Source organism: Struthio camelus, chromosome 1 (assembly GCF_040807025.1).
Source record: "Struthio camelus isolate bStrCam1 chromosome 1, bStrCam1.hap1, whole genome shotgun sequence".
NCBI classification, from domain to species: domain Eukaryota; kingdom Metazoa; phylum Chordata; class Aves; order Struthioniformes; family Struthionidae; genus Struthio; species Struthio camelus.
In genome coordinates this window covers 71,020,229-71,042,669 of record NC_090942.1, presented here as the reverse complement: position 1 = coordinate 71,042,669, position 22,441 = coordinate 71,020,229, and the positions used below count along the sequence as shown (strand labels likewise).

The 22,441-nt window shown below is 48.3% G+C and overlaps 2 protein-coding genes and 1 long non-coding RNA gene across 4 annotated transcripts; 2 read left to right on the top strand and 1 right to left on the bottom strand.

Moving 5' to 3' along the window:
* The first annotated feature begins 448 nt into the window (after positions 1 to 448).
* On the top strand, positions 449 to 9,015 carry LOC104147261 (aldo-keto reductase family 1 member B1). Its single transcript, XM_068947840.1, has 10 exons — positions 449 to 1,137; positions 1,511 to 1,678; positions 3,219 to 3,335; positions 4,658 to 4,735; positions 5,414 to 5,536; positions 6,002 to 6,108; positions 6,271 to 6,352; positions 6,907 to 6,990; positions 7,602 to 7,684; positions 8,565 to 9,015. The coding sequence occupies exons 1-10, from the start codon at positions 1,072 to 1,074 to the stop codon at positions 8,605 to 8,607; spliced, it is 951 nt and encodes a 316-aa protein (XP_068803941.1). The 5' UTR covers positions 449 to 1,071; the 3' UTR covers positions 8,608 to 9,015.
* On the bottom strand, positions 7,403 to 15,015 carry LOC104147260 (uncharacterized). The gene is made up of 4 exons (XR_011141786.1): positions 14,893 to 15,015; positions 13,770 to 13,932; positions 13,597 to 13,656; positions 7,403 to 7,956 (listed from the first exon to the last, which is right to left on the bottom strand). It is a non-coding gene; the product is annotated as an uncharacterized lncRNA (long non-coding RNA).
* On the top strand, positions 14,319 to 21,472 carry LOC104147373 (aldo-keto reductase family 1 member B1). 2 transcript variants are annotated; one of them, XM_068947863.1, is made up of 10 exons: positions 14,319 to 14,899; positions 15,621 to 15,788; positions 17,125 to 17,241; positions 17,635 to 17,712; positions 18,098 to 18,220; positions 18,688 to 18,788; positions 18,985 to 19,066; positions 19,552 to 19,635; positions 20,434 to 20,516; positions 21,289 to 21,472. In XM_068947863.1, exons 1-10 carry the CDS (start codon positions 14,834 to 14,836, stop codon positions 21,329 to 21,331), a joined length of 945 nt encoding a protein of 314 aa, XP_068803964.1. In that variant the 5' UTR covers positions 14,319 to 14,833; the 3' UTR covers positions 21,332 to 21,472. The 2 variants fall into 2 exon arrangements, with proteins under 2 accessions (XP_068803964.1, XP_068803953.1); XM_068947852.1 differs by lacking the exon at positions 14,319 to 14,899 and adding an exon at positions 15,121 to 15,299.
* The last annotated feature ends 969 nt before the right edge of the window (positions 21,473 to 22,441 follow it).

The following is a 22,441-nucleotide window of genomic DNA, read 5'->3' as shown; positions in this document are numbered from 1 at the left end:
GCTAAAGGACATCTTCTTTCTTCTACACTCCCATGCCTTTCTCTGCATGATGAAACTCTCATTTACGAAGCCACAACAGTACGGTTTTGTTCCCTCCAAGTGAGCTACTAAAATGGGAAGAGGTAAAAGTGAACAGAAAAAGTAGGCAACTCTCATATTTACCAGAATAAAGATGGCCCCATTAAAATCCTGAAAGTCCCGGGGACCTAATGTTACTTCTCAACTTTGTCACACATGCCCTTTGTGAACTTCAGTAAGTCACATTCCCCCTGTGCCTCATTTCACAATATGTAAAGTGCAAATAACGCTACTTTAATCTGTCTAGGTGAAAAGGAACTACTTCCTCTGTAAACTCACGCTAAGATTTCTCCCCCAGCTATCATCACTGTGACGGGACACGTGCCACCATGCTACAGCCAATGTCTTGAGCCGTTCCTCAGCCCACGCCTCGGCCCCAGGCTCACCGCCACCTGGGAGCCCGCAGCTACGGGGCAGCTCTGCGAGCGAACAGCCAGAGACCTCGGTGCAGCGCTGCCACGGCCTCACCGCCTCCCTCAGGACTCTGGTTTAGCGACTCATTTCACAGCACCCGCGGCTCCGCTCCTGCAAAGTCACGGGCCAAAGCGCTCCCGACTGAAACGTGCTCCCGACGCAATAACCGCCGGATGACCTTGGAAAGGGTGTTGCACAACTCCAGCACTTATCCACAGCGAGATACCTACGCCCCAACCGCCAGTGGCACAGGGACGGGGAGTTGCAGCGCGTGAACCCTGCGCAAACACAGGCAGGAACGGGGTGCAGCAGCGCTCCCCCCTCACCCTCTGACAGGGCACCTGCTGCGCACCCTGTGGAGGTGATTACCTCCACAGGCTTTAATTGCTTTGGGCTTTCACGTGAAGCTGTGCGAGTGGAGCCTCAGGAGGAGAGGCCGCAGCTTTGTTTGCCAGCGAGGGAAGGGCCTGGAGCACCGGCCACTCCACCACTCGCCCCCGCTTCTGGCGGCCACCAGGCGCTATTAAAGGACTCGGCGGGAGGCAGCTGCAGCAGTGCTCCTGGGCGACGTGTGGGACGATGGCAACCTCTGTGCAGCTGAGCACCGGGGCAAAGATGCCCATCTTGGGGCTGGGAACCTGGAAGGTAAGTGCTTCAGTGAAAAGCATCAGTATTACAGAGCTCTCTGGCACAAAACTCATGTCTTCCTGGTCCTGCTCTGTCTGGAAAACTGTTCCGATGTTTTGGGCTTCTGCTCTATCTGGCCTTCAGACTGAGCCCCATGTGGCAGTGGGACTACAGAGGAATCCTGGAGGCAGGCTTTAAGCCCAGGAGCCTGCATTTATGAAACTAATATGGCCTTGAGAACACTGCATGGAATTCAGTTCTTATTTTTAAAAAAGAAAAAAGGTGAGGGGAATGCTCTGGATGGAGTGGTTTTCCTATTTTTATTTTTCTAGGAAATAGATATTTAGCATGTATTGACTTGAAATTCTTAGATTTATTTATTATTTTTTAGTCTACACCAGGGAATGTAACAGCTGCAGTGATGGCCGCTATCGATGCAGGATACCGCCACTTCGACTGTGCCTATGTGTACCAGAATGAGAGTGAAGTTGGGGAAGGGATCCGGCAGAAAATCAAGGAAGGTGTTGTGAAACGAGAGGACCTTTTTGTCGTCAGTAAGGTAGAGATCTGATGGACTTGCATCCTGATGTGGGGAAGGGGGCACGTACTTTGCCTATAGTATTTTTATAATACGAAACTTAAGTACCTGAGAGAAGCTATGTGCTGTAGGATGGAGCAATTCATAACGTCAGTCAGGTCACTGCTGATATAAGCTTCCTATTTCACCCTATTCTGTATGTTATGAAGGATATGTGCCACAGACAGGGGTGACACCAACTGACTCTTTCCTGACCACTTGATTGTGATTCTGCTGTATCCATAGGGTAGGGACATTGAGTCCCTAGTGCTGAGAACAGAGGAGAGAATTCTTCTCTTCCTCCTGGTTCATTGGCAGATTGCTCCCCACTCAACCTGGACCACTGAGAGAAGTCAGGACCAGGTCACGGGGACTTCACTCCACAATGAAGTTGAAGTCAAAGGGTGCTGGAAGCTCTTTCTCTTCCCTGCCCCTCTGGAGTATGCATTTCTTTCCTTCAGCCCACACACCTCGTGGCAACGGCTTCTTCTATCCAAATCCCTGAATAACGGCCACTCTTCCTCCTCCCACAATCCTCTAAGCGCTGGAACACAGCAGCTTTCCTGTGGTCTAGTGCTTTTGGGACAGGTGGATGTGCTGGGGATCAGGAGGAACCTGGCCCCCTGCATCTCATGCCTCTGCTGGAGCGCAGAGACCACCTGAGGAGCGTTGCCCTGGGATGCAGGAACAGGGAAGCAGGCAAAAGCATGGTGGGGGGAGGGGGGAGGCCTGGTAGCACCAAGCAAGGTAGAAACCTGCATTGCAGAGGCAGAGCTCTGAGAACGCTTGGTATCGTGGATCACTACAGATGCTGCGCTGACATGATAGAAGCACCTCGCCGACTGCTAATGTGCAGTTGAGGAGGAAAGCCCTGTGGTAGCTGCTGGTGCCTGTGGCGCCACCCAGTGCCTGTTCCAGCAGCCAGACTCCCGATCCTGCCAAAGGGGTATCCCTCTGCTGTGTGAGAAAGACAAGACTCTGGGCAACCTGGGACAACGTAATGTGCTCGTATGTGTCCCAGGAAAGGTATTCTTGGGGAGGTTTGTTTTCCTTGCTTGGAAAGGAAGGAGAGGAAGAAAGCAGAGAAAGTAAAACACTGTATTCGGATTCAGGATTCTGAAGCTCTTTCTTACCTTGGTAAATGCATGTTACAATCATTTTTTGTGGCTTGGCTTGTATTTTCATGGCTCAACCTGACAAATTTGTTACAGGAAATGTATGCAAGGTCAGGTCTGAAAGTAAAGCTTTCTTGAGTTAAGGTGTTTTCTTCTACACAGTATCTGACCTTGCAATAAGAGATTTTACTACAGACCTGCCTCGTCATGTGTGTTGCCACTGCACAGATTGACTTCAGTATCATGGGCCAGTTCTGCTCACAGAGCAAACCCCACTTGAAGAGCAATAGGATGACCTAATTCCACATTGGCTACCAAAGAAGATGGAAAGCTGCTCTCCTGTTCAGGAGAGCACCTGAGAGCTTCAACTCAGAAGGTCACAGCGTGGCTTGGCTCTTTGTCTCTAGCTTTGGTGCACGTTCCATGAGAAACCTCTGGTGAAAGGAGCCTGCCAGAAGACTCTTGCTGCCCTGAAGCTGCATTACTTGGATCTCTACCTCATGCACTGGCCTATTGGCTTCAAGGTACAGTAACAGAAATGCCCTTGGCTTCCCCTCTTGGGAGGGCTCGTCAAAACTGCCAGTCATGCTTGTAGCGCTACTGCTCCTTCAGTCTAGGGCTATCAGGTGTCTGTGTGTGCTCCAGTGCTCCTCATTTAGCTTTACTCTGGCCACGTGAGCCAGGCTCTTGATCCCTGCCTCTGAGTTTGCTGCTTGCACAGTGTCCTCTGCCCTTTTAGTCCTGGGAGAGGCAAACTTAGAACTAGGGGCAGGTCTCCCAATTGCAAGCATAAGCTACACTGCTGTCCTTTTCTTCACAAACCCAAAGTATGCTCCTCTGACAATGACTTGGCTCTCTCTGGGAAGGAGGCCTGTACTTCACTGCCTGACAGAAAGCCCTTCCTCCACACGTTATAGAATCACAGAGCAAGAGAAAATGTTTCTGTTTTCCATTCCTCTCTTTAATCACTGAGTCATTAATACACTACAGACTGAGCTGACCTTTGCTGTCAGAGCCTTACTGTTGTTCCACAGACCCTGGAATTCAAAAGGTGAGGCTTTTTATACCATAATTTCGCAGATTGCACGCACTATAAAGGAACTGTGTCAGTTTGTATATACCTAGTCTTAGTCTTCCCTTTCTGCTACATTCAGATCAAAATCTCTATCCTGTCTAATACTCTGCTGCTAATCCACTTCATTTCATACTCTCAATATTGTTGCCGTTATCTTTATGTGGACAAAGCCATCGACTGAAACTGTGTCACAGCATAATACTGTGGCATCAGTAGACAACTGCAATCATTCAAAACACTTCAGCTGCAGTGTCTGGTACATGTAGGTTGTTCTACTTTTCCTAACACCAGGAGCTTAAACAGTGAGTCTCCCCATGGATGATCTGTCAGTGTACACAGTACCTTTTTCAGTATGTCTGGTCTAGTATAGAGCAAGCTTGTACGTTTGCAGGTCCTATGTCGGTCCTCCATTTACCTTTTCAAAAATAAAATGACAAAAAACAACCTATTATTCCTAAATAGGCACAATGGAACAATACATAGCATTAACACATGCGAGGCTCCAGAATACAGTTCTATGAGTGAAGTGCTTCCCTGCATGCACTCTGAGTCACCACTTGGTGGGGTCCAGCAGAAATACTTGTCTTTATTGGCATGGCTGCTGGCAAAAATGCCATAACCCTGCAGTATGAAGAATGAAGTAACCTAACATAAAAATTATTTTTCTGTCATGAACCAGGAGCTTTAGCCCCACCATGTTCCTGTTTGGTTCTCTTACAAAGTTAGCTTCCCAACACAGATTGTTTCAAGTGTTTTCTTTTGCACTAACAGGCAGGAGAGGAGCTATTTCCCAAAGATGACAAAGGCATGTGTATACCCAGCAACACTGATCTGCTACATACTTGGGAGGTAAGCTCAGCCACAGCAGAAGACTGAAGCTTGCTCTGTCCTCAACAGTCTCTTCCACATTTTTGTTATGGTCAGCAGTCACAGAATTATTGTCTTACGCATGGAAAATTTTGGGAAGGAACTTAAGAGTAGTGTGAGGTAGCTTTTCAAAACGCGCATGCTCAGTGAAGCTGTTATTCCTGAGTGCCTCATTTGTGAGTGCCTAACCCACCATGAGCTGCCCAATGACTTTCAGTGGAGCCACAGACCAGATTCAGGTTAGAAGTTCTTTGCCTGACCTTAACAACCATACAGCTGTCTTCACCGCAGTTCTAACACAGTTATTGGGAACTGTCCCAACACACTTCGCAGGAATAAAGACATCCTGCCTACAGCCCAGGGCACAGCCCTCCAGTGCTGGCACAATAGGGGATTATCAAGTGTTGTCACTCTTTTCCACCTGGAACTCAGGGTGAATTTCTGCAGTCTCAAGGAACGAGGCTTTGGTCTTGGATGGGATGGATGATGTGGCACAAACATACCACAGACCTCTTTTCCCTCAGAGACTCAAGAACTCTGTACATCTTGAGACAGTTATGTTGATCCTTCACACGAAGGAAGCAAGCCAGGTCAGGAAGAACGCCTTCTTCAGGCCCTGTCTGGTACACCTCATGATGACTTTGCTGCCCTTTCTGTTAGGCCATGGAGGAGCTGGTGGATGCTGGTCTGGTAAAAGCCATTGGAATCTCCAACTTCAACCACGAGCAGATTGAGAGAATCTTGAACAAGCCGGGACTGAAATACAAGCCTGCAAATAACCAGGTAGGCTGCTATATTACAGCAGGTGAGTGTTTTTCAAGGATTATGAAGATCTGATCACAGTAGAATGAGGATATGGAAAAAGGGAAAATGGAATAGACATAGCTTGTTCTCTAAATCCCACCCTGTGGTTATTTCTGGGTACCCAAGGCACTGGGATACTTCCTTTCTTTGTTTTTGAACTTGCTATACCACTGTTTACAAATGCTGGAGCAGCTAGCCTTTAAACATGCGTTTTGGAGGGATAAAGAATCCAGAAATGAGCTTTATGAAACCCTGCATCCAAAGCTGTGTAAGAACTTACTACAAAAATATGTGCCTTCAGTACTAAGGATGCATATTGTCACGTAGACCACTGGCAAGTTAGGACACAAGGCAGGCTGTAACTGGATTAGGAAATAATCCCTGGAGCACAGCAACATTACAACAGTTCCACCACTGTTAATCTCTATGGTCTTGTGTTGGCAGATCGAATGTCATCCATACCTTACCCAGGAGAAGCTGATCAACTATTGCCAGTCCAAAGGGATTGCTGTGACAGCCTACTGTCCCCTTGGCTCTCCAGACAGGCCATGGTAAGACTGCTTTGCAATCTGCAAGGGAGCTGGCATGACTTATGCTTGAACCATTGAGACTATCACTGCACCTTTACTCACTCCAATAGATACAAGTTTCTGTTGCTAGGTGGGGTCTTTCTATGGAGGTTCCTCACCATTGGCCTTCTGTTCCCCATATAGGGCTAAGCCAGAGGATCCTTCCCTTCTGGATGAGCCCAAGATTAAAGAGATTGCAGCCAAGCACAACAAAACCCCAGCACAGGTAGGTAGGTGCAGTAAAGTGGGTACTGGTTCCAGGAACCAGCTGTATGAAAATTATGCTTGAGGAAAGGATACAGCCTACAACCATTCCCTATGAACGGTGGCACTCCCCAGTGATTTTCCTTTAAAAATGCAGGTTCTTTACTACGTGCTCTGTGTTACTAAGAGCTCTTTGGCCTTCAACAAGAAAAAGGTCCTTGACTCATCTTCAGATATTTTCATGTTTCAGTCTTCTCAAGTCCCATTGCAGAGAATGCAACCTTTATATAGATTGCTAGAAGTCCATGTGGGAAGATAAAGAATTGAGTATTACCTGACTGGTTGGAGGAGGAGAAAGGAGGAGACCTTTCTGTGGGCTCCACCACTTCACTCTTTGTTCTTCAGAAGGTGCTACCTAGGCCTCAGGTACAGGAATGATGTGAAATACAGCTCTGCAGAAATGGGTTAGTTCTGCTGAATCTTATACTTCACAGCAAACTGCTATTAGAACAGACTCTGCTCCTTACAGAACAAAAGGAGACAACCTCTCTCTGACTCATTGATATGCTCTTGCAGGTTGTCCTTCGGTTTCAGATCCAGAGAAATGTGATTGCCATTCCCAAGTCTGTCACACCACAGCGTATTGTGGAGAACTTCAAGGTGAGCGATTACAAGTGACCTGGGTGCTGCCCTTCAGGGATCGCACTCCTTCTCCCTGCATAGCAAGTAGCAATCCTTTCCCACCCTTCCCAAGTCCTCTCCAGACAAGAGGACTGGGCTTTTTTGTCTATATGTTTAGCTACATTCTAGTGAGGGCTAAACTAACAGCTACCATTGGAGGACAGCAGTGACGAGCGTGCATATGATACTTCCTGCTTCTGTGGCTTGTGAATGAATCAGCAGGCAGAGCTTGCATGCAGCCCAAGTGCAGAAACATGCCAGAAAAGTTATATATAGTTTGAGCAAAGTTAAGAAAATACCTCTTTTGTCCATCATCCAAGTCACTCCCTTAACAGTCAATACAGTGGCCCCCGACTGAAACTCAACATTAGCATTTCGGAGACATGTACTTGAATTGATGGGAATATGAAAGTCTTCAAAACATTTATCACAAATAGGACAGAGATGTACAAACAGAAATTCTCCAACACTAACTTCTCACTAAGCTAACCAGCACACCTCCAGTGTGAAGTCATTCTGTAATCTTGTGCATCTTTTTCATAATCTATGACTTGTTCAAAGAGATAATTTCCAGCTGCTTCTTCTGTTAGGTATTTGACTTTGAATTGACCAAAGAGGAGATGGCAACCATTTTCAGCATTAACAGAAACTGGAGAATTTGTGCAATGAGCATGTAAGTGACACTTCCTGTTTCGTTCCACCTCTTAAATTGTGAGCATCCTCTTTACAGGGAGATTCCTCTTTACAGGGAATTTTGTGTCACGGGCATTAGTTTGGGCAAAATCTGGCATATTTAAAAACCTTGCCAGATTAAATTCCAAGTGGTTCATCCCCAAAATATTTTTTCAGAAGAAGGTTTAATAGTTTGATTTCTTCTCGTTCTTTTGTTATTAAAATGAAAATATCTTCTCATTTTCAATTCAGTCTCCAGGAAACTCTCTGTACCTGGAATTAAAACAGATGGTTCTAGTTGTTCATTTTGCATTTGTCTGTATGACAGAAATGAGCATGAAACGGATTCCAATTCCTGGTTAACTTTTCATGTGGAATTTATTTGCATTTCCTGCTGTACCCTTTTAGGAATATTACAGAAACTGATGGCATGTTTTTCATGCATGTTTGGGAGGCACATGCACATTGGGCAGGTGCAGTGAGTGGATTTATGCTTGGCAGCTTGACACCAGATATGAAATCTTTCTTGAAAGGCTACAGAAAATGTCCTTCAGACAGTAAACAATGTGAATTTAAATTCTTTACCTAGAAAGTGAATATGTCCCACCACCTTAGAATGCTCCGCACACCTGAATAACAGGAGAGGACTTGAATTTTTTAGGGTACAAATAGCACACATCATCAAGGAAAATAGAAATCTGTGTATATACACATATATGTGTGTGGATGTGCACACATATATATCTATATATACGTATACACATATTCTGCAGTGACACAATTCAGATCCTCCCTCGGTGACTCCTCTATGCACCCACTACAAATCTATATAGCATTTATTTCAGCCATAAGAGTAATCTTCCCTCTTTAATTTCCTTCAGGTGCAAAACCCACGAGGATTACCCTTTTAACGCAGAATACTGAAGATGGTTTTACCTTGTGCTTCTCTAGATCTCTGAGGTCCGATGTGCTTCTGGTTTAACTAAGAGCTATACATTTATCTAACGTTCTTATTGCATCTGCCCTGCTGCTGACAGCAAACACACAGGATATGTATTTAGTGAATTTTGTTCAAGATCATTGTTGGAAGAAGGAAACAGTATAATTGAATTACAGAACAAAATGTGTTATGTAATTATTCTCTGGGTAAGACGAGAGAAACATTATCCAAGTGCCTGGCTGGAAAGCAGAAAATATGGAGAACATTTGAATTACCACTCAATGATTAACTTATGTTTAAAAAAGAAACACACTCACATAAAAGCATGCAAAAACAATTTCATCAATAGACTCTGATATTTTAAATAAAAATCATTTTAAAATGCAAAAGCATCATTGGCTGAAAGTCTTCTGCTTGACTCAAGAAAAAGGCTTTTTTGGTATAAAATGAACTGTGCATAAGCTTTTGTGCTCTAGGCTCACCTTCTTGCAAAAGAAGCTATGCATAGACATGTCAACTGCAGCCAGCTGCACTGGGGGACGTGACTCCTCCCTGGGGCAATTCCCACCAGCAAAACCACTCAGCACTTTTCCCTCCAGGCCCCAGAGGGCAGCCAGCCTCCAGAGGACACTCCCATTGCCCTTTCATCACAGGCCAGGAGTAGCACCCCAAGGCCCCAGTATACCTTCACCCACCCCACACCCACATTTCTCCCTGCCACAAGACCCCAAACCAAACAGCCTCCCTGGCAGCCCAGACAGCCCCCCGGGACCAGGTCCCCTCACAAGGCCAAATGCCCTGAGCACCCAGGCCAGGCCAGGGGCTTGGGCACTAGAGCTCCTCAGGCTGCAACAACCCTCCTCCTGCAGCCCCCATCAACCCAGCTGACCCCTCCCTGCCCCACAGCTGCAGATGGGGCTCTCAGTCCTCCCAACCTGGCCAGTGGCTGCCCCTGCCCTCATGGGGGGGGACTGCTCACCCCCACCAGCCAGCATAACCCAGCCAGAATCACACAGAAGCACAGAATGGCCGAGGTTGGAAGGGACCTCTGGAGATCATCTAGTCCGACCCCCCTGCTCAAGCAGGGTTCTCTAGAGCACATTGCCCAGGATCGTGTCCAGACGGGTTTTGAATATCTCCAGGGGAAGGAGACTCCACTACGTCTCTGGGCAACCTGGTCCACGGCTCAGTCACCCTCACAGTGAAGAAGTTTTTCGTCATGTTCAGATAGAACTGCCTGTGTTTCCGTTTCTGCCCGTTGCCTCTTGTCCTGTCGCTGGGCACCACGGAGAAGAGTCTGGCCCCATCCTCTCGACACCCCCCCTTCAGATACTTGTACACATTGATGAGATCGCCTCTCAGTCTTCTCTTCTCCAGGCTAAGCTCTCTCAGCCTTTCTTCATAGCAGAGATGCTCCAGTCCCCTCATCATCTTTGTAGCCCTCCGCTCGACTCTCTCCAGTAGTGCCATGTCTCTCCTGTACTGGGGAGCCCAGAACTGGACACAGTACTCCAGGGGAGGCCTCACCAGGGCTGAGTAGAGGGGCAGGATCATCTCCCTCCACCTGCCGGCAACACTCTGCCTCATGCGCCCCAGGATACCACTGCCCTTCTTGGCCACAAGGGCACATTGCTGCCTCATGCTTAACTTGTTGCCCACCAGCACTCCCAGGTCCTTCTCTGCAGAGCTGCTTTCCAGCAGGTCAGCCCCCAGCCTGTCCTGCTGCATGCTGTTCTTCCTCCCTAGGTGCAGGACCCTGCACTTCCCTTTATTAAACTTCAGGAGGTTCCTCTCCACCCCACTCTCCAGCCTGTCCAGCTCCCTCTCAATGGCAGCACAGCCTTCTGGTGTGTCAGCCACTCCCCCCAGTTTTGTATCATCAGCAAACTTGTTGAGGGTGCGCTCTGTCCCTTCATCCAGGTCATGGATGAATACATTGAACAAGACTGGACCCAGCACTGACCCCTGGGGGACATCGTCAGCTACAGGCCTCCCACTAGACTCTGCACCACTGACCACAACCCTCTGAGCTCTGCCATCCAGCCAGTTCTCAATCCACCTCACTGTCCACTCGTCTAGCCCCCACTTCCTGAGTTTCCCTATGAGGATGTGATGGGAGACAGTGTCAAAAGCCTTGCTGAAGTCCAGGTAGACAGCATCCACTGCTCTCCCCTCATCTACCCAGCCAGTCATTCCATCATAGAAGGCTGTCAGATGGTCAAGCATGATGTCCCAGGCCCCAGAGCAGCCTGGAGGAGGCCAGTGCCCACCGCCCCCTGCCCCCTCTCCCCCTCAGGTGGCACATAAGGCAGCACCCGACCCCCACACGTGGGGATGGATATCGAGACACAAATCCCAGAAACACTGAAGCCGGGCACATTATCTCCATATGCACAGACACACACAACCCCCAGCTCTGCAGTGCACCTGGTGGGGGGAGGAGGGCTTTTGCAGAGTAGGTGCAAGGGAAGCAATCCCCAAACCTCCTACTCACCTGACTCCCAAAACTGAAAGCATTAAGATAATCATGGCTCCTTCAACAACACTGCCTTAGACTCTTTCTAGCTCTTTTTTTCTTTTTTGCAGGGCTACTTGGAAGGGCGGTATTTTTTTTTGCAGCTGGGCATCCTTTCTGCTGCTTCCCACTGCACAGGGAGCAAAAACATAGTCTTAGACCTGCACGTGGACTTCAATTAGAAAGTCTCAAAATCTTCTGCTCAATAAAATAGAGACTTTAAGACAAAACCCTCTATAACCCCCATGCAGAGGTAAGACAGCTCTCCTGGGACAAGACAGGCAACTTTATCGGTCAGAAAGGTTACGCTAGCTGCTACCGTGCAGGGAGCCAAAGCTTTAGGGAAGTTCTTCACAACCACTCCCTTGCCCTTGGAGGACTCCTGCCCAAACACTTGTTCTAAGTCTCACAGCCTCACCCAAGAGCTCCTCAGCCAGGGAAGCTGCTCACTCCCCCCTCCCACCCACCCCAGAGGCCTTCCCTGCTCCCACTTGAACAGTCCCTTCTCTCAGCCCACAGCACACACAACAACCTGCCAAGGCAAAGGACACAGCTGAGGGGTTGAGCCACATCACTTGACTGAATCCGGACAACGTGGCAGAGCTGAGCGATGAGCAGGCAGCAGCTGCCTCCTTCACCTAACAACATAACCTGGATCTGCTTCAGGCAGCACAGGCAGAGCCTCCGGCCCTCGTCCAGAATTTGGCTCTTCCTGCCGTTTCGTTCTTAAGGACACGGTTTTCCCCGCGCGTTGGATTAATGGCCAAATCCTACTGCTAGCAAAGAAAACAAATCTCATTCACTCGGAGAAGACCCAGGTGCAGCCACGGGACCTCAATCCAGCAGAGCACGTTCTCCTAGCTTGATTTGAACTCACTATGAGAAAGAAGCCAAGGTCTTAAGAGGTACATTCGACTAAGATCCTCACAGCTGCTCTCCCGCCTTAACAAGCAGCTGATTTAACACCTCAACAATCCACTGATTTTAGTTAGGCTTGTATGTGTCAGCACCTCCAAAGCTGCAGGCCTTCGTACCTCTGCCCCCTTCCAGTTGAGATGATCATACCCTGCTCCCCTCTTGTTACCTCTTCACTTCTCCTAGCTGCTCTCTCAGCAGGCCATATGCGCTTGCTGGGAAACACTGTCTCCACAAGGACATACCCGCTTCCTTCGTTTTCAAGCATCTTCTTTGCAGGCCCTAACACTGCTGGTCACTGTCACAATCTGGGGTCACAATTTATTGGGAATTAAAATTCCAAAATGCAAAGTCAGCCTAACAAACCTGAAAGACCACTACAGTAAGCATCCTAGTTGGCTGCAAAACCTCACACCCAAAGGAAAAAAAGAAGAAAAAAAAAACTTCCTTTACACATGTTTCTGGTATTTCTTGTTTAAAAGAAAAATAATAATGTGCATTTATCAAGGACACAGTTTGTTGCTTGATTTACCAGGCTAGGTGTCACCCAGCAACACAGGCACTACTTCTTCTCTCCCCAAGGCCGTGACATCTGCCCCCCCCCCCCGCCATCCCCTTCAAGAGAGGGAAATAGCTGAAAGCAGCTCCGCCTTGAAGCAACAAGGGGAAAGTCTCCCACTAACAGCAGCAAACAGCAAAACAAAATGCAAAACTTTTGCCCAAAACCCTCTGGAAAAGGGGGAAACACCTCTCGTACAAAAAAATCCTCAGGGAAAACCACACACACACATTGGGAGCGCAACATGAACAGGCTGCGGAGCATGCCACACAAACATCTGAAAACCAAATGAGAAGGCGGCCACACGGCATTTCTCAACTGGGCTCTCCAGCAAGTCTCATCTTCTGTCTTCACACACTCTACCCAGCTCCTTGCCACAGGATCGCTAACACTTCAAAACCTCTCCCCAAAAACACACCCTCAGAAGAATACAGACAAACAAGGTGAGGGGTCTTCTCCTCTTCCTCATAGGAAATCCCCTCTCACTGCCCATGCAGCAGCGCTCTCCAAGCTTTCACATCTCTCTGATGGTCCCACCTTGCTTTTGTAGCACTCCAGTACAAAATCTGATCGATTCTGACAGTTCCTACACCAAGGGCTCCTACACCTGCAATCAAAGCATGACTCTCTTGATACTAACAAATCACCAGCATAACACTATTAGCTTGAGGATCCAGGGCATACAAGAGAGATTAGGGGCACACTGGCACTTCTCTGGCCTTCAGGCTGCCTTGAGAAAGCAAATCGTAGTTCATGCACAATCTGTCATTTTGTGTTTTCCATTGACTTCACTGAACCAGCCCCCAGGAAACTGTGTACACTCAGAGCTGATTTATGGAGAATGAATCCAAAAACAAGGGTAGTAGATTAACACTGAGTTATATAATTGTGATGTGTTTCAGCTGAATCGCATGACATCAGGTTGCGGACAGCTAACAGCGCTGTTACAAAACAGCAGGGAGATTAAAGGGAAAAAATAATTACCTTGTCTGCCTTAAGTGAAATGGAGCAAAAAGAAGCTGGCATCTGCTCTGGGAGAGGCACCTAGAGAAAAAAGCACCATTATACTCCCAACTAACACTTGCGCCTGAATAAATTCTCAGATGTGAACAAGCAGCAAAGCCTCCCAGTCTGCCTTAACACCATGGAGTACTTACCAGATCCTGCAGGAAATCTGCTTTTTCCACTGTGCTGTGACCATTTCAAACAGCATGTTCTGGTCTCTACAAAAGCTTCAAAGCCAAATTCTGATGCAAAACTACAGGGCATCACCATTTATTTTTACACTCGTAATATTTTATTCTGAAATATCCTCTGCACCTGCTTAAAGAGAGAGGGACAGTTTGATAGTGATGACACTCATTAGCAAATCACTGTTTTTCTGCAACTTTGCACATCCAAAACAGTTTTCCTCGACATTTAAAATAAAATGCTTTAAACTCACTACTTTCTAAATTATTCCTACAGAACAACTCACTTATCCCCCAAAGCGAGGGCTGTGCTTGCTCCATCTCAAGAGGGGACCCGAGAACTCCCATTCCCCCTCCGTGGGCACCAAAGCCGAGCATGCAGGTCACAAGCTCAGCCTGGGGCCGCCATCGCCACCACAGCGACACGTGCTGCCACGCTTCGGCCCACGCCTCGGCCCTAGGCTCACCGCCACCTGGGAGCCCGCAGCTACGGGGCAGCTCTGCGAGCGAACAGCCAGAGACCTCGGTGCAGCGCTGCCACGGCCTCACCGCCTCCCTCAGGACTCTGGTTTAGCGACTCATTTCACAGCACCCGCGGCTCCGCTCCTGCAAAGTCACGGGCCAAAGCGCTCCCGACTGAAACGTGCTCCCGACGCAATAACCGCCGGATGACCTTGGAAAGGGTGTTGCACAACTCCAGCACTTATCCACAGCGAGATACCTACGCCCCAACCGCCAGTGGCACAGGGACGGGGAGTTGCAGCGCGTGAACCCTGCGCAAACACAGGCAGGAACGGGGTGCAGCAGCGCTCCCCCCTCACCCTCTGACAGGGCACCTGCTGCGCACCCTGTGGAGGTGATTACCTCCACAGGCTTTAATTGCTTTGGGCTTTCACGTGAAGCTGCGCGAGCGGAGCCGCAGCAGGCGAGGCCGCAGCTTCGTTTGCCAGCGAGGGGCGGGCCGGGAGCGCCGGCCGCTCCACCACCCGGCGCCATTAGAGGGCTCGGCGGGAGGCAGCAGCGCCGCGGCGATGGCGGCCTCGGTGCGGCTGAGCAGCGGGGCGAAGATGCCCCTCCTGGGGCTGGGCACCTGGAAGGTAACGGCGGCCGCGGCCGCCCCGGGAGGGGTCCACGCCGTGACGGGGCGCGGTGCAGTGCGAGCGCAGTAGGAGGCGGCAATACTGCCACACGGGGTGAGCCCTCCCCACCCCCCCGCCACGGCTGGTTCCTTCCACTATAACTCTCCCATGGCAACCGCGCGGGCCTCCCATTGGCCGCCTTGCTTCGCTGTCGGCAGCGCTGATTGGCTCACCCATCCATGGGGGCAGGACTCGACCGCTGATTGGCCGCATGCGGTGACAGGCCCGGCTGGGCGCTACCAACCCAACCCAGCCTGGCGCGGCCGCTGCTCAAGGCCGGGGTGGGTGGGCGATGGCGGCCGCCGTGCGGCTGGGCGCTGCGGCGCGGATGCCCCTCCTGGGCCTGGGCACCTGGAAGGTAACGGCGGCGGCGGCGGGGCCGCCCTCCGCCGGGAGCTGCCGGGCCCCCTCCGCCGGGAACCGGCCCGGGACAGGGGGGCGAGCGGGGCCTGCGGCCGCCGCTGGACCCGGCCCGGCCTGACCCGACCGTGGGGCTGCGACCGAGCGGGGGGCGGGAGGCCGCCTTGGGGGTGAGCACGGGCCGCACAATGCTCCGGGCAGCAGCGCCGTAAAACCCCTTTGCGTGTTTTTCCTCTCTGCTCAAGTTAGGTAGGAAACAGCAGGAAATGTTTTGGTTTTTTTTTTTTTATTTTTTTTCCCCTCCTCTCTCTACCCCCAGTCCCCACCAGGTAAGGTAGAAGGCGCAGTGATGGCCGCTATCGATGCGGGATACCGCCACTTCGACTGTGCCTATGTGTACCAGAATGAGCGTGAAGTTGGGGAAGGGATCCGGCAGAAAATCAAGGAAGGCGTTGTGAAACGAGAGGACCTTTTTGTCGTCAGTAAGGTAGGGATCTGGCAGCCCAGGATCCGGGGGTAGACCTGTTTTACCTGCAGTAGTCTCATAGTGGGAAATTATGAGTTGGGGAGTGGTATTATGTTGGAGAAAAGAGAAACTCGAAACATAATTGAGATTACTTCTCATACTGCTTTCTTGCTTCATGTCATCACCATGATACCGCTTCACTCTTTCCTGACCATTGGTAGTGATTTTATGCATCCTGTGGATAGGAACAGTGTGTCCCCTGAGCTCTGAGCAGAGGAGAGAATCCTGCTTCTCCTGACAGTTTGCTTCCCCAGCCAGTGTGATACCACTGAAAGAAGTAAGGGCTGTGATTTCCCCCCCCACTCCCTCCCACAATCCTCTAAGCGCTGGAACACAGCAGCTTTCCTGTAGTCTAGTGCTTTTGGGACAGGTGGATGTGCTGGGGATCAGGAGGAACCTGGCCCCCTGCATCTCATGCCTCTGCTGGAGCGCAGAGACCACCAGGAGCGTTGCCCTGGGATGCAGGAACAGGGAAGCAGGCAAAAGCATGGCGGGGGGAGGGGGGGGGGCCTGGTAGCACCAAGCAAGGTAGAAACCTGCATTGCAGAGGCAGAGCTCTGAGAACGCTTGGTATCGTGGATCACTACAGATGCTGCGCTGACATGATAGAAGCACCTCGCCGACTGCTAATGTGCAGTTGAGGAGGAAAGCCCTGTGGTAGCTGCTGGTGCCTGTGGCGCCACCCACTGCCTGTTCCAGCAGCCAGACTCCCGATCCTGCCAAAGGGGTATCCCTCTGCTGTGTGAGAAAGACAAGACTCTGGGCAACCTGGGACAACGTAATGTGCTCGTATGTGTCCCAGGAAAGCTGTGACTGGTGGGTTTTCTTTTTCGTGCTTTGCAAGCACTATATTTAGCTGGATTCTATAGTTGCTTCTTGATTTGGTAAATGCTTGTTCCAGACTTTCTGTGGGGCTTTTAGTGTGTTCTCATGGCTTTACCTGCTAAGTACATTGCAGGAGACATGAATGGTCAGGTCTGACAGCAAGCTGTCTTCATATATGCTATCTTTTTCTAGCCAGTATCTGACCTTGCGATAGGTGGCTTTTAAACTGAGTGAGCAAATGGAAACAGATCACGTTCACAGACCCATTCAACAATGTGTATTGCCATGGTACATATTGCCCTTATTGTCATGGTCTAGCTCTGCTTGCAGAGCAGGCCCCATTTAAAGACCCTAAGATGAGCTAATTCCACATTGGCTACCAAAGGAGATGGAAGGCTTCTCTCCTGTTCAGGAGAGCACCTGAGAGCTTTAACTCAGGAGGTCACAGCGTGGCTTGGCTCTTTGTCTCTAGCTTTGGTGCACGTTCCATGAGAAACCTCTGGTGAAGGGAGCCTGCCAGAAGACTCTTGCTGCCCTGAAACTGGATTACTTGGATCTCTACCTCATCCACTGGCCTTTTGGATTTAAGGTACAGTAACAGTATTGTGTCTTACAACTTCTGTCTCTAACCTCAGGCACTCTTGAAGAGCTTTACAGCTCACCTGTTGCTCCAGCCAGGGAAGATCATGCATCTCTTTGTGTGTACGAGCACCGTACCCGCACACAGAAGCGTAGTGTTTGGTTTCCTAGTATGTATTTTGGTGAGCCAAAATATCGTTGGGTCTGGTGGAAGTACCTGTCTGTATGGGGTTGATTGCTGGCCATAGCTCCACATGAAGGAGAAAGGAATGACTGAAGAATGTAGGCAAGAACCAGTACTACATTTTCTGCACTGAAGCTTGTTATCATAGTCCTCGGTTGTCATGGTATTAAGCTAGCTTCCAAACAGGTTGTTTGAAGCAGTTTTCTCTTGTGCCAACAGGCAGGGGAGGAGCTGTTTCCCACAGATGACAAAGGCATGTCTGTACCCAGCAACACAGATCTGCTACACACGTGGGAGGTAAGCTCAGCCACAGTGGGAGAATCCCGTTTTCTGCCCTCGGTTTCTTCCACGTTCTCATTACCTTCGGTGGTCACCCAATTGTTGCCTTGTGTGTGCGGAATTAGTTGGAAAGACTCAATGGCGCAGTAGCGGGCTATTATTGTTTTCCACCTGGAACTCTGTGTTAACTGCTGCAGTCTCAAGGAATGAGACTTTGGTCTTGGGTGGGCTGGGACAAATATGGCAGTGCTCCTTTTTTGCCCCCTCAAGGGATCAAGAGTTTTGCATGTCCAATCAGTTGTTTTGATCCTTCACACGAAGGAAGCAAGCCAGGTCAGGAAGAACGCCTTCTTCAGGCCCTGTCTGGTACACCTCATGATGACTTTGCTGCCCTTTCTGTTAGGCCATGGAGGAGCTGGTGGATGCTGGTCTGGTAAAAGCCATTGGAATCTCCAACTTCAACCACGAGCAGATTGAGAGAATCTTGAACAAGCCGGGACTGAAATACAAGCCTGCAAATAACCAGGTAGGCTACAAAGTGACAGCAAGTGAATGCTCTTTGAGGATTATGAAGATCTGATCACAGTAGAATGAGGATAAGGAAAAAGAGACTTGACACAGCATGTTTTCTGAACCCCACCCTACGGGACACAAGCCACAGGGATGATTTCTTTTTTGTTTTTGAACTTGCTGAACCATTGTTCATACATGGTGGAGCAGTTGCATGGTTTTTGAAAGAATAATGAATAGAGGTGAGCTCTGATCCTGTGGCTGTATTCACTTTTTTTTTAACCTCTCGCAAAATTAAAGTAGTATATAAGGACTTGGTGTAAAAATTGGTGCCCTATAAATTTACAGCTTTGTATGATCACACAGACCCCTGGCAAGTTAGGATAAGCACAGCCTGTAATTGGAGTAGGAGATAATCCCTGGAGTAACATGGCAATTGTTCAGCCACTCTTGTGTGTTCAGTCTCTGCTCTTGTGTTGGCAGATTGAATGCCATCCATACCTTACCCAGGAGAAGCTGATCAACTATTGCCAATCTAAAGGGATTGCTGTGACAGCATATTGTCCCCTTGGACGCCCTGACAGGTAACTTCCAAACTCCAAGTGAGTTAGTGCAGCTTAAACGTGAAGCATTCACTCAGATTGAATGAGCAATGGTGCATACGTGTACCTATATATATATATCTATATATAGCTATACATATATATATATATAAATATGATTACTCTTGCTAGGTAGGCCCTTTCTGCAGAGGTCCCACACTTTGTTTTCTCTCTGTAGAAGTACACCAGAGGAGCTGACCCTTCTGGATGACCCCAAGATTAAAGAGATCGCAGCCAAGCACAACAAAACCCCAGCACAGGTATGTAGGTGCAGTAAAGTGGGTACTGGTTCCTGGAACACTGCTGTAAGGAAATTGTGCCTGAGGAGAGGGTACAACCTATATCCATATTCCCTGTGAACCATGACCCTCTTCTGTAATTAGTAGCAATGCAGATTGTTTGCTTTGTGGCCTGCAACATGTGCTTAAAGGGGCTCTTTGACACTGAACAAATGTTTCCTATCTCAAGTCCTGATGCAGAAAATCAAACACTTGCATAGACTGTTTAATGTATGGATAAGAAGGAAAGGAATTGAGTGCCCCAGAACTGGACAGCAAAAGAGAGGAGGCCTTTCTGTGGGCTACCTGGGCCTCAGGTACAGGAATGATGTGAAATACAGCTCTGCAGAAATGGGTTAGTTCTGCTGAATCTTATACTTCACAGCAAACTGCTATTAGAACAGACTCTGCTCCTTACAGAACAAAAGGAGACAACCTCTCTCTGACTCATTGATATGCTCTTGCAGGTTGTCCTTCGGTTTCAGATCCAGAGAAATGTGATTGCCATTCCCAAGTCTGTCACACCACAGCGTATTGTGGAGAACTTCAAGGTGAGTGATTACAAGTGACCTGGGTGCTGCCCTTCAGGGATCGCACTCCTTCCCCCTGCATAGCAAGTAGCAATCCTTTCCTACCCTTCCCAAGTCCTCTTCAGACAAGAGGACTGGGCTTTTTTGTCTATATATTTAGCTATGCTCTAGTGAGGGCTAAACTAACAGCTACAGTGGGAGAGCAGAAGCAAACAGAGCTCTTGGAAACAGAATGCTGGAACCTGGACAGTCATCTTGTGAGCTGTCTCTTGTTCTTTGGCTGCGTGTGAATTGGCAGGCAGAGCTTGCATGCAGCCCAAGTGCAATAACATGCCAGAAAAGTCTTTTGGTAGAGCAAGCAATGTTAAGAAAACCGTTCTGGGGTCCGTATGCCATGCTGTTCCTCTGTGAATTCAGCCCTCCCTGACTGACACTGGATGTCAGGATTTCAGAAGAGACCTAGTTGGATGAATGGGTTACAGGAAAGTCTTCCAGGTGTCCTTTTGGAGCAGGACACATAGATGCTGCCTCAGCAGCTGGAGGCACGCTTCAACCCTAACTGTTCACCCAGCTTCTTGGAACAGCTAACACTGCCTGCAACTGATGGGTTCCCCCTCCCGCTGCCCCCACCAGTGAAGTCTTCTGAATGTGTAGAGACTTCATTTCCCTTTCCTGGAATTCTTTTCCCTTTCCCTCTTGCATGAGGCCATCGCTTCTTCTAACCAGCACCTGTCCAGTGTGGACTTGCTTTTGAGTCTTGTGAATCTCACAGTCTTTGGTTTGTTCCAAGAGATGACTTCCAGTTGTTTCTCCTCCTAGGTGTTTGACTTTGAATTGACCAAAGAGGAGATGGCAACAATTTTGAGCTTAAACAGAAACTGGAGAATCTGTGAAATGATCACGTAAGTGACAGCTTGTGTCCTTCAAACTCTTCCATTCTTAGTAGTCTTTACAGAGGATTTTTTGCCTAAACTCACAGGTACTACTTTGGCTGAGTTGGGCATATTTTTGAAATCATTTGAGTTTTGAAACTCAAATTACAGATGGTTCATCCCAAAAATAGCTTATTTGGGAGTTTTGTATTTTCACTTTACTGACAAAATGATGAGCATAAATCATACTTTATACTCACTTGTATTCTTCCTCCAGGAAACTTTTTGTAACTAGAATTCCAACAGGAAGATTCTAGTTGATCATTTTGGCTATGTCCCTATTAGCAGTGAGCACACAGCAGAGTTAAATCATGATCAGTTTTGTTTCATGTTGAATTTATAATAAAAACTGATGGCAGCTTTTCCCATAGGTGGTTGGGGGAGGGAATGACCATATGAAGAGCAAATGATTGCAGATACACACATTGGAGACCTATAGCCAGATATGAAGCCTCTGAAAGGCCACAGAAACTGTCTTTCAGGCAGTGAACTGAACATTTATTTAGAAAGTGATTCTGTTGTACCACCTTTGAATAGTGAGTGCCTGAATAACAGGAAAGTTCTTGAGAATTTGCTGGTAATGCGTACCATTTGCACTTGAAAAAAAGAAAACTCCAACAAATTAATTCTGTCGTTACATAATTCAGATCCTCCCCTGGTGGTTCTTCTAAGCATCCAGTACAGCTCTATATAGCATTTATTTCAGCTGTGAGAATAATCTCTCCTCTGTGATCTCCTTCAGGTGCAAAACTCACAAGGAATACCCTTTCAATGTGGAATACTGAGGACAGCTTTCTCCTGCCTTCCTCCAGACCTCTGGGGTCTAATGAGCTTCTACTGTGGCCTGGAGCTGTCCACTATGTAGCTTGCAAACTGTATCTGTCCTGCTGCTGCTAGCAAAGATGCAGTATACATACCTAAGTGACTTTTTGTCTGGGTTTTTCTTCTTTGGTGGTGGGAAATAAAAAAAAAAAAATTGTTCTAGAGAACAAAATGTGGGTTGTTAGAATTCTCTGCTCGTTAGATGAGTACCTTTGTTCGGCTGGAATCCCTAAGAGGAAAACAGGGACACTCAGAACTACCAGTCAGTGTTTATCCTCTGTCTTGCATCACCACTGCTTAAGGCGGTGGGGTCAGCATATGTGAGCACAGGAGAAAGTGATTATGTAGTTACCTGTTCTTTCAGAATGGATCTATCTGATGATGAGACAACTGCATGCTTCCCTGTTTCTAGGGCACAACCCAAAACTTCTTCTGAAAGAACAATAAATGAGAAAAGTGCTAATACCTACAGTACAAACTCCTACAATATCAAGTTCTTACTTTGTTCAGTTTTGACCTGTAAAAGTTTTTGATTAGAGTAGTGTCTGCATTCTATCCAAACCAAAAAATAGTCAGATTACTGATAGCATGTAAGTTCTATTCCAGCAGGGTGGGAGGGAGTGACAAACCAAAGCACAGAACTTGTGTTAACAAGTTAATCAGAAGTGTCTGTATTAAAGAGACTTAATTTATCATGGGATCCTCAAGACCTTACCTTGATCATGAGCTGAATAAGTGAGCTAAGCTTTGGCTGACAGAACAATGCAGACACCTGAAAATGTGGTGAGCCTTGGTACAGGCTATGGATTATCAGGCAACAGGAGACCAATACTGAAAACCAATTGAAAGCTGTATTGTAATATTATTGTGGACTGATTTGGTTGGTGGCCTGGGCTGACATCTGGCAATGAAAACCTACAGTAACAGAGCTAGGGGAAACACTGTTAAGAAGACATCTGATACTGTGTGGAAGCAGAGGGTGCAAGGTGGAACTGTTGAGCATCAGTGCTGAGCTGCTGCCCAGAGCCTGACACAGATGGATTGGAGCAAGTGGTGTTCCCTCCAGGCTAGAT

Excerpts from the sequence above, each read along its gene's own strand:
- LOC104147261 (XM_068947840.1), top strand. The coding sequence starts at position 1,072 with ATGGCAACCTCTGTGCAGCTGAGCACCGGGGCAAAGATGCCCATCTTG. Across the intron at positions 1,138-1,510 it reads TGGGGCTGGGAACCTGGAAG|TCTACACCAGGGAATGTAAC; the intron begins GTAAGTGCTTCA and ends ATTATTTTTTAG. Across the intron at positions 3,336-4,657 it reads ACTGGCCTATTGGCTTCAAG|GCAGGAGAGGAGCTATTTCC; the intron begins GTACAGTAACAG and ends TTGCACTAACAG.
- LOC104147373 (XM_068947863.1), top strand. The coding sequence starts at position 14,834 with ATGGCGGCCTCGGTGCGGCTGAGCAGCGGGGCGAAGATGCCCCTCCTG. Across the intron at positions 18,789-18,984 it reads CCCCTTGGACGCCCTGACAG|AAGTACACCAGAGGAGCTGA; the intron begins GTAACTTCCAAA and ends TTCTCTCTGTAG. Across the intron at positions 19,067-19,551 it reads ACAACAAAACCCCAGCACAG|GTTGTCCTTCGGTTTCAGAT; the intron begins GTATGTAGGTGC and ends ATGCTCTTGCAG.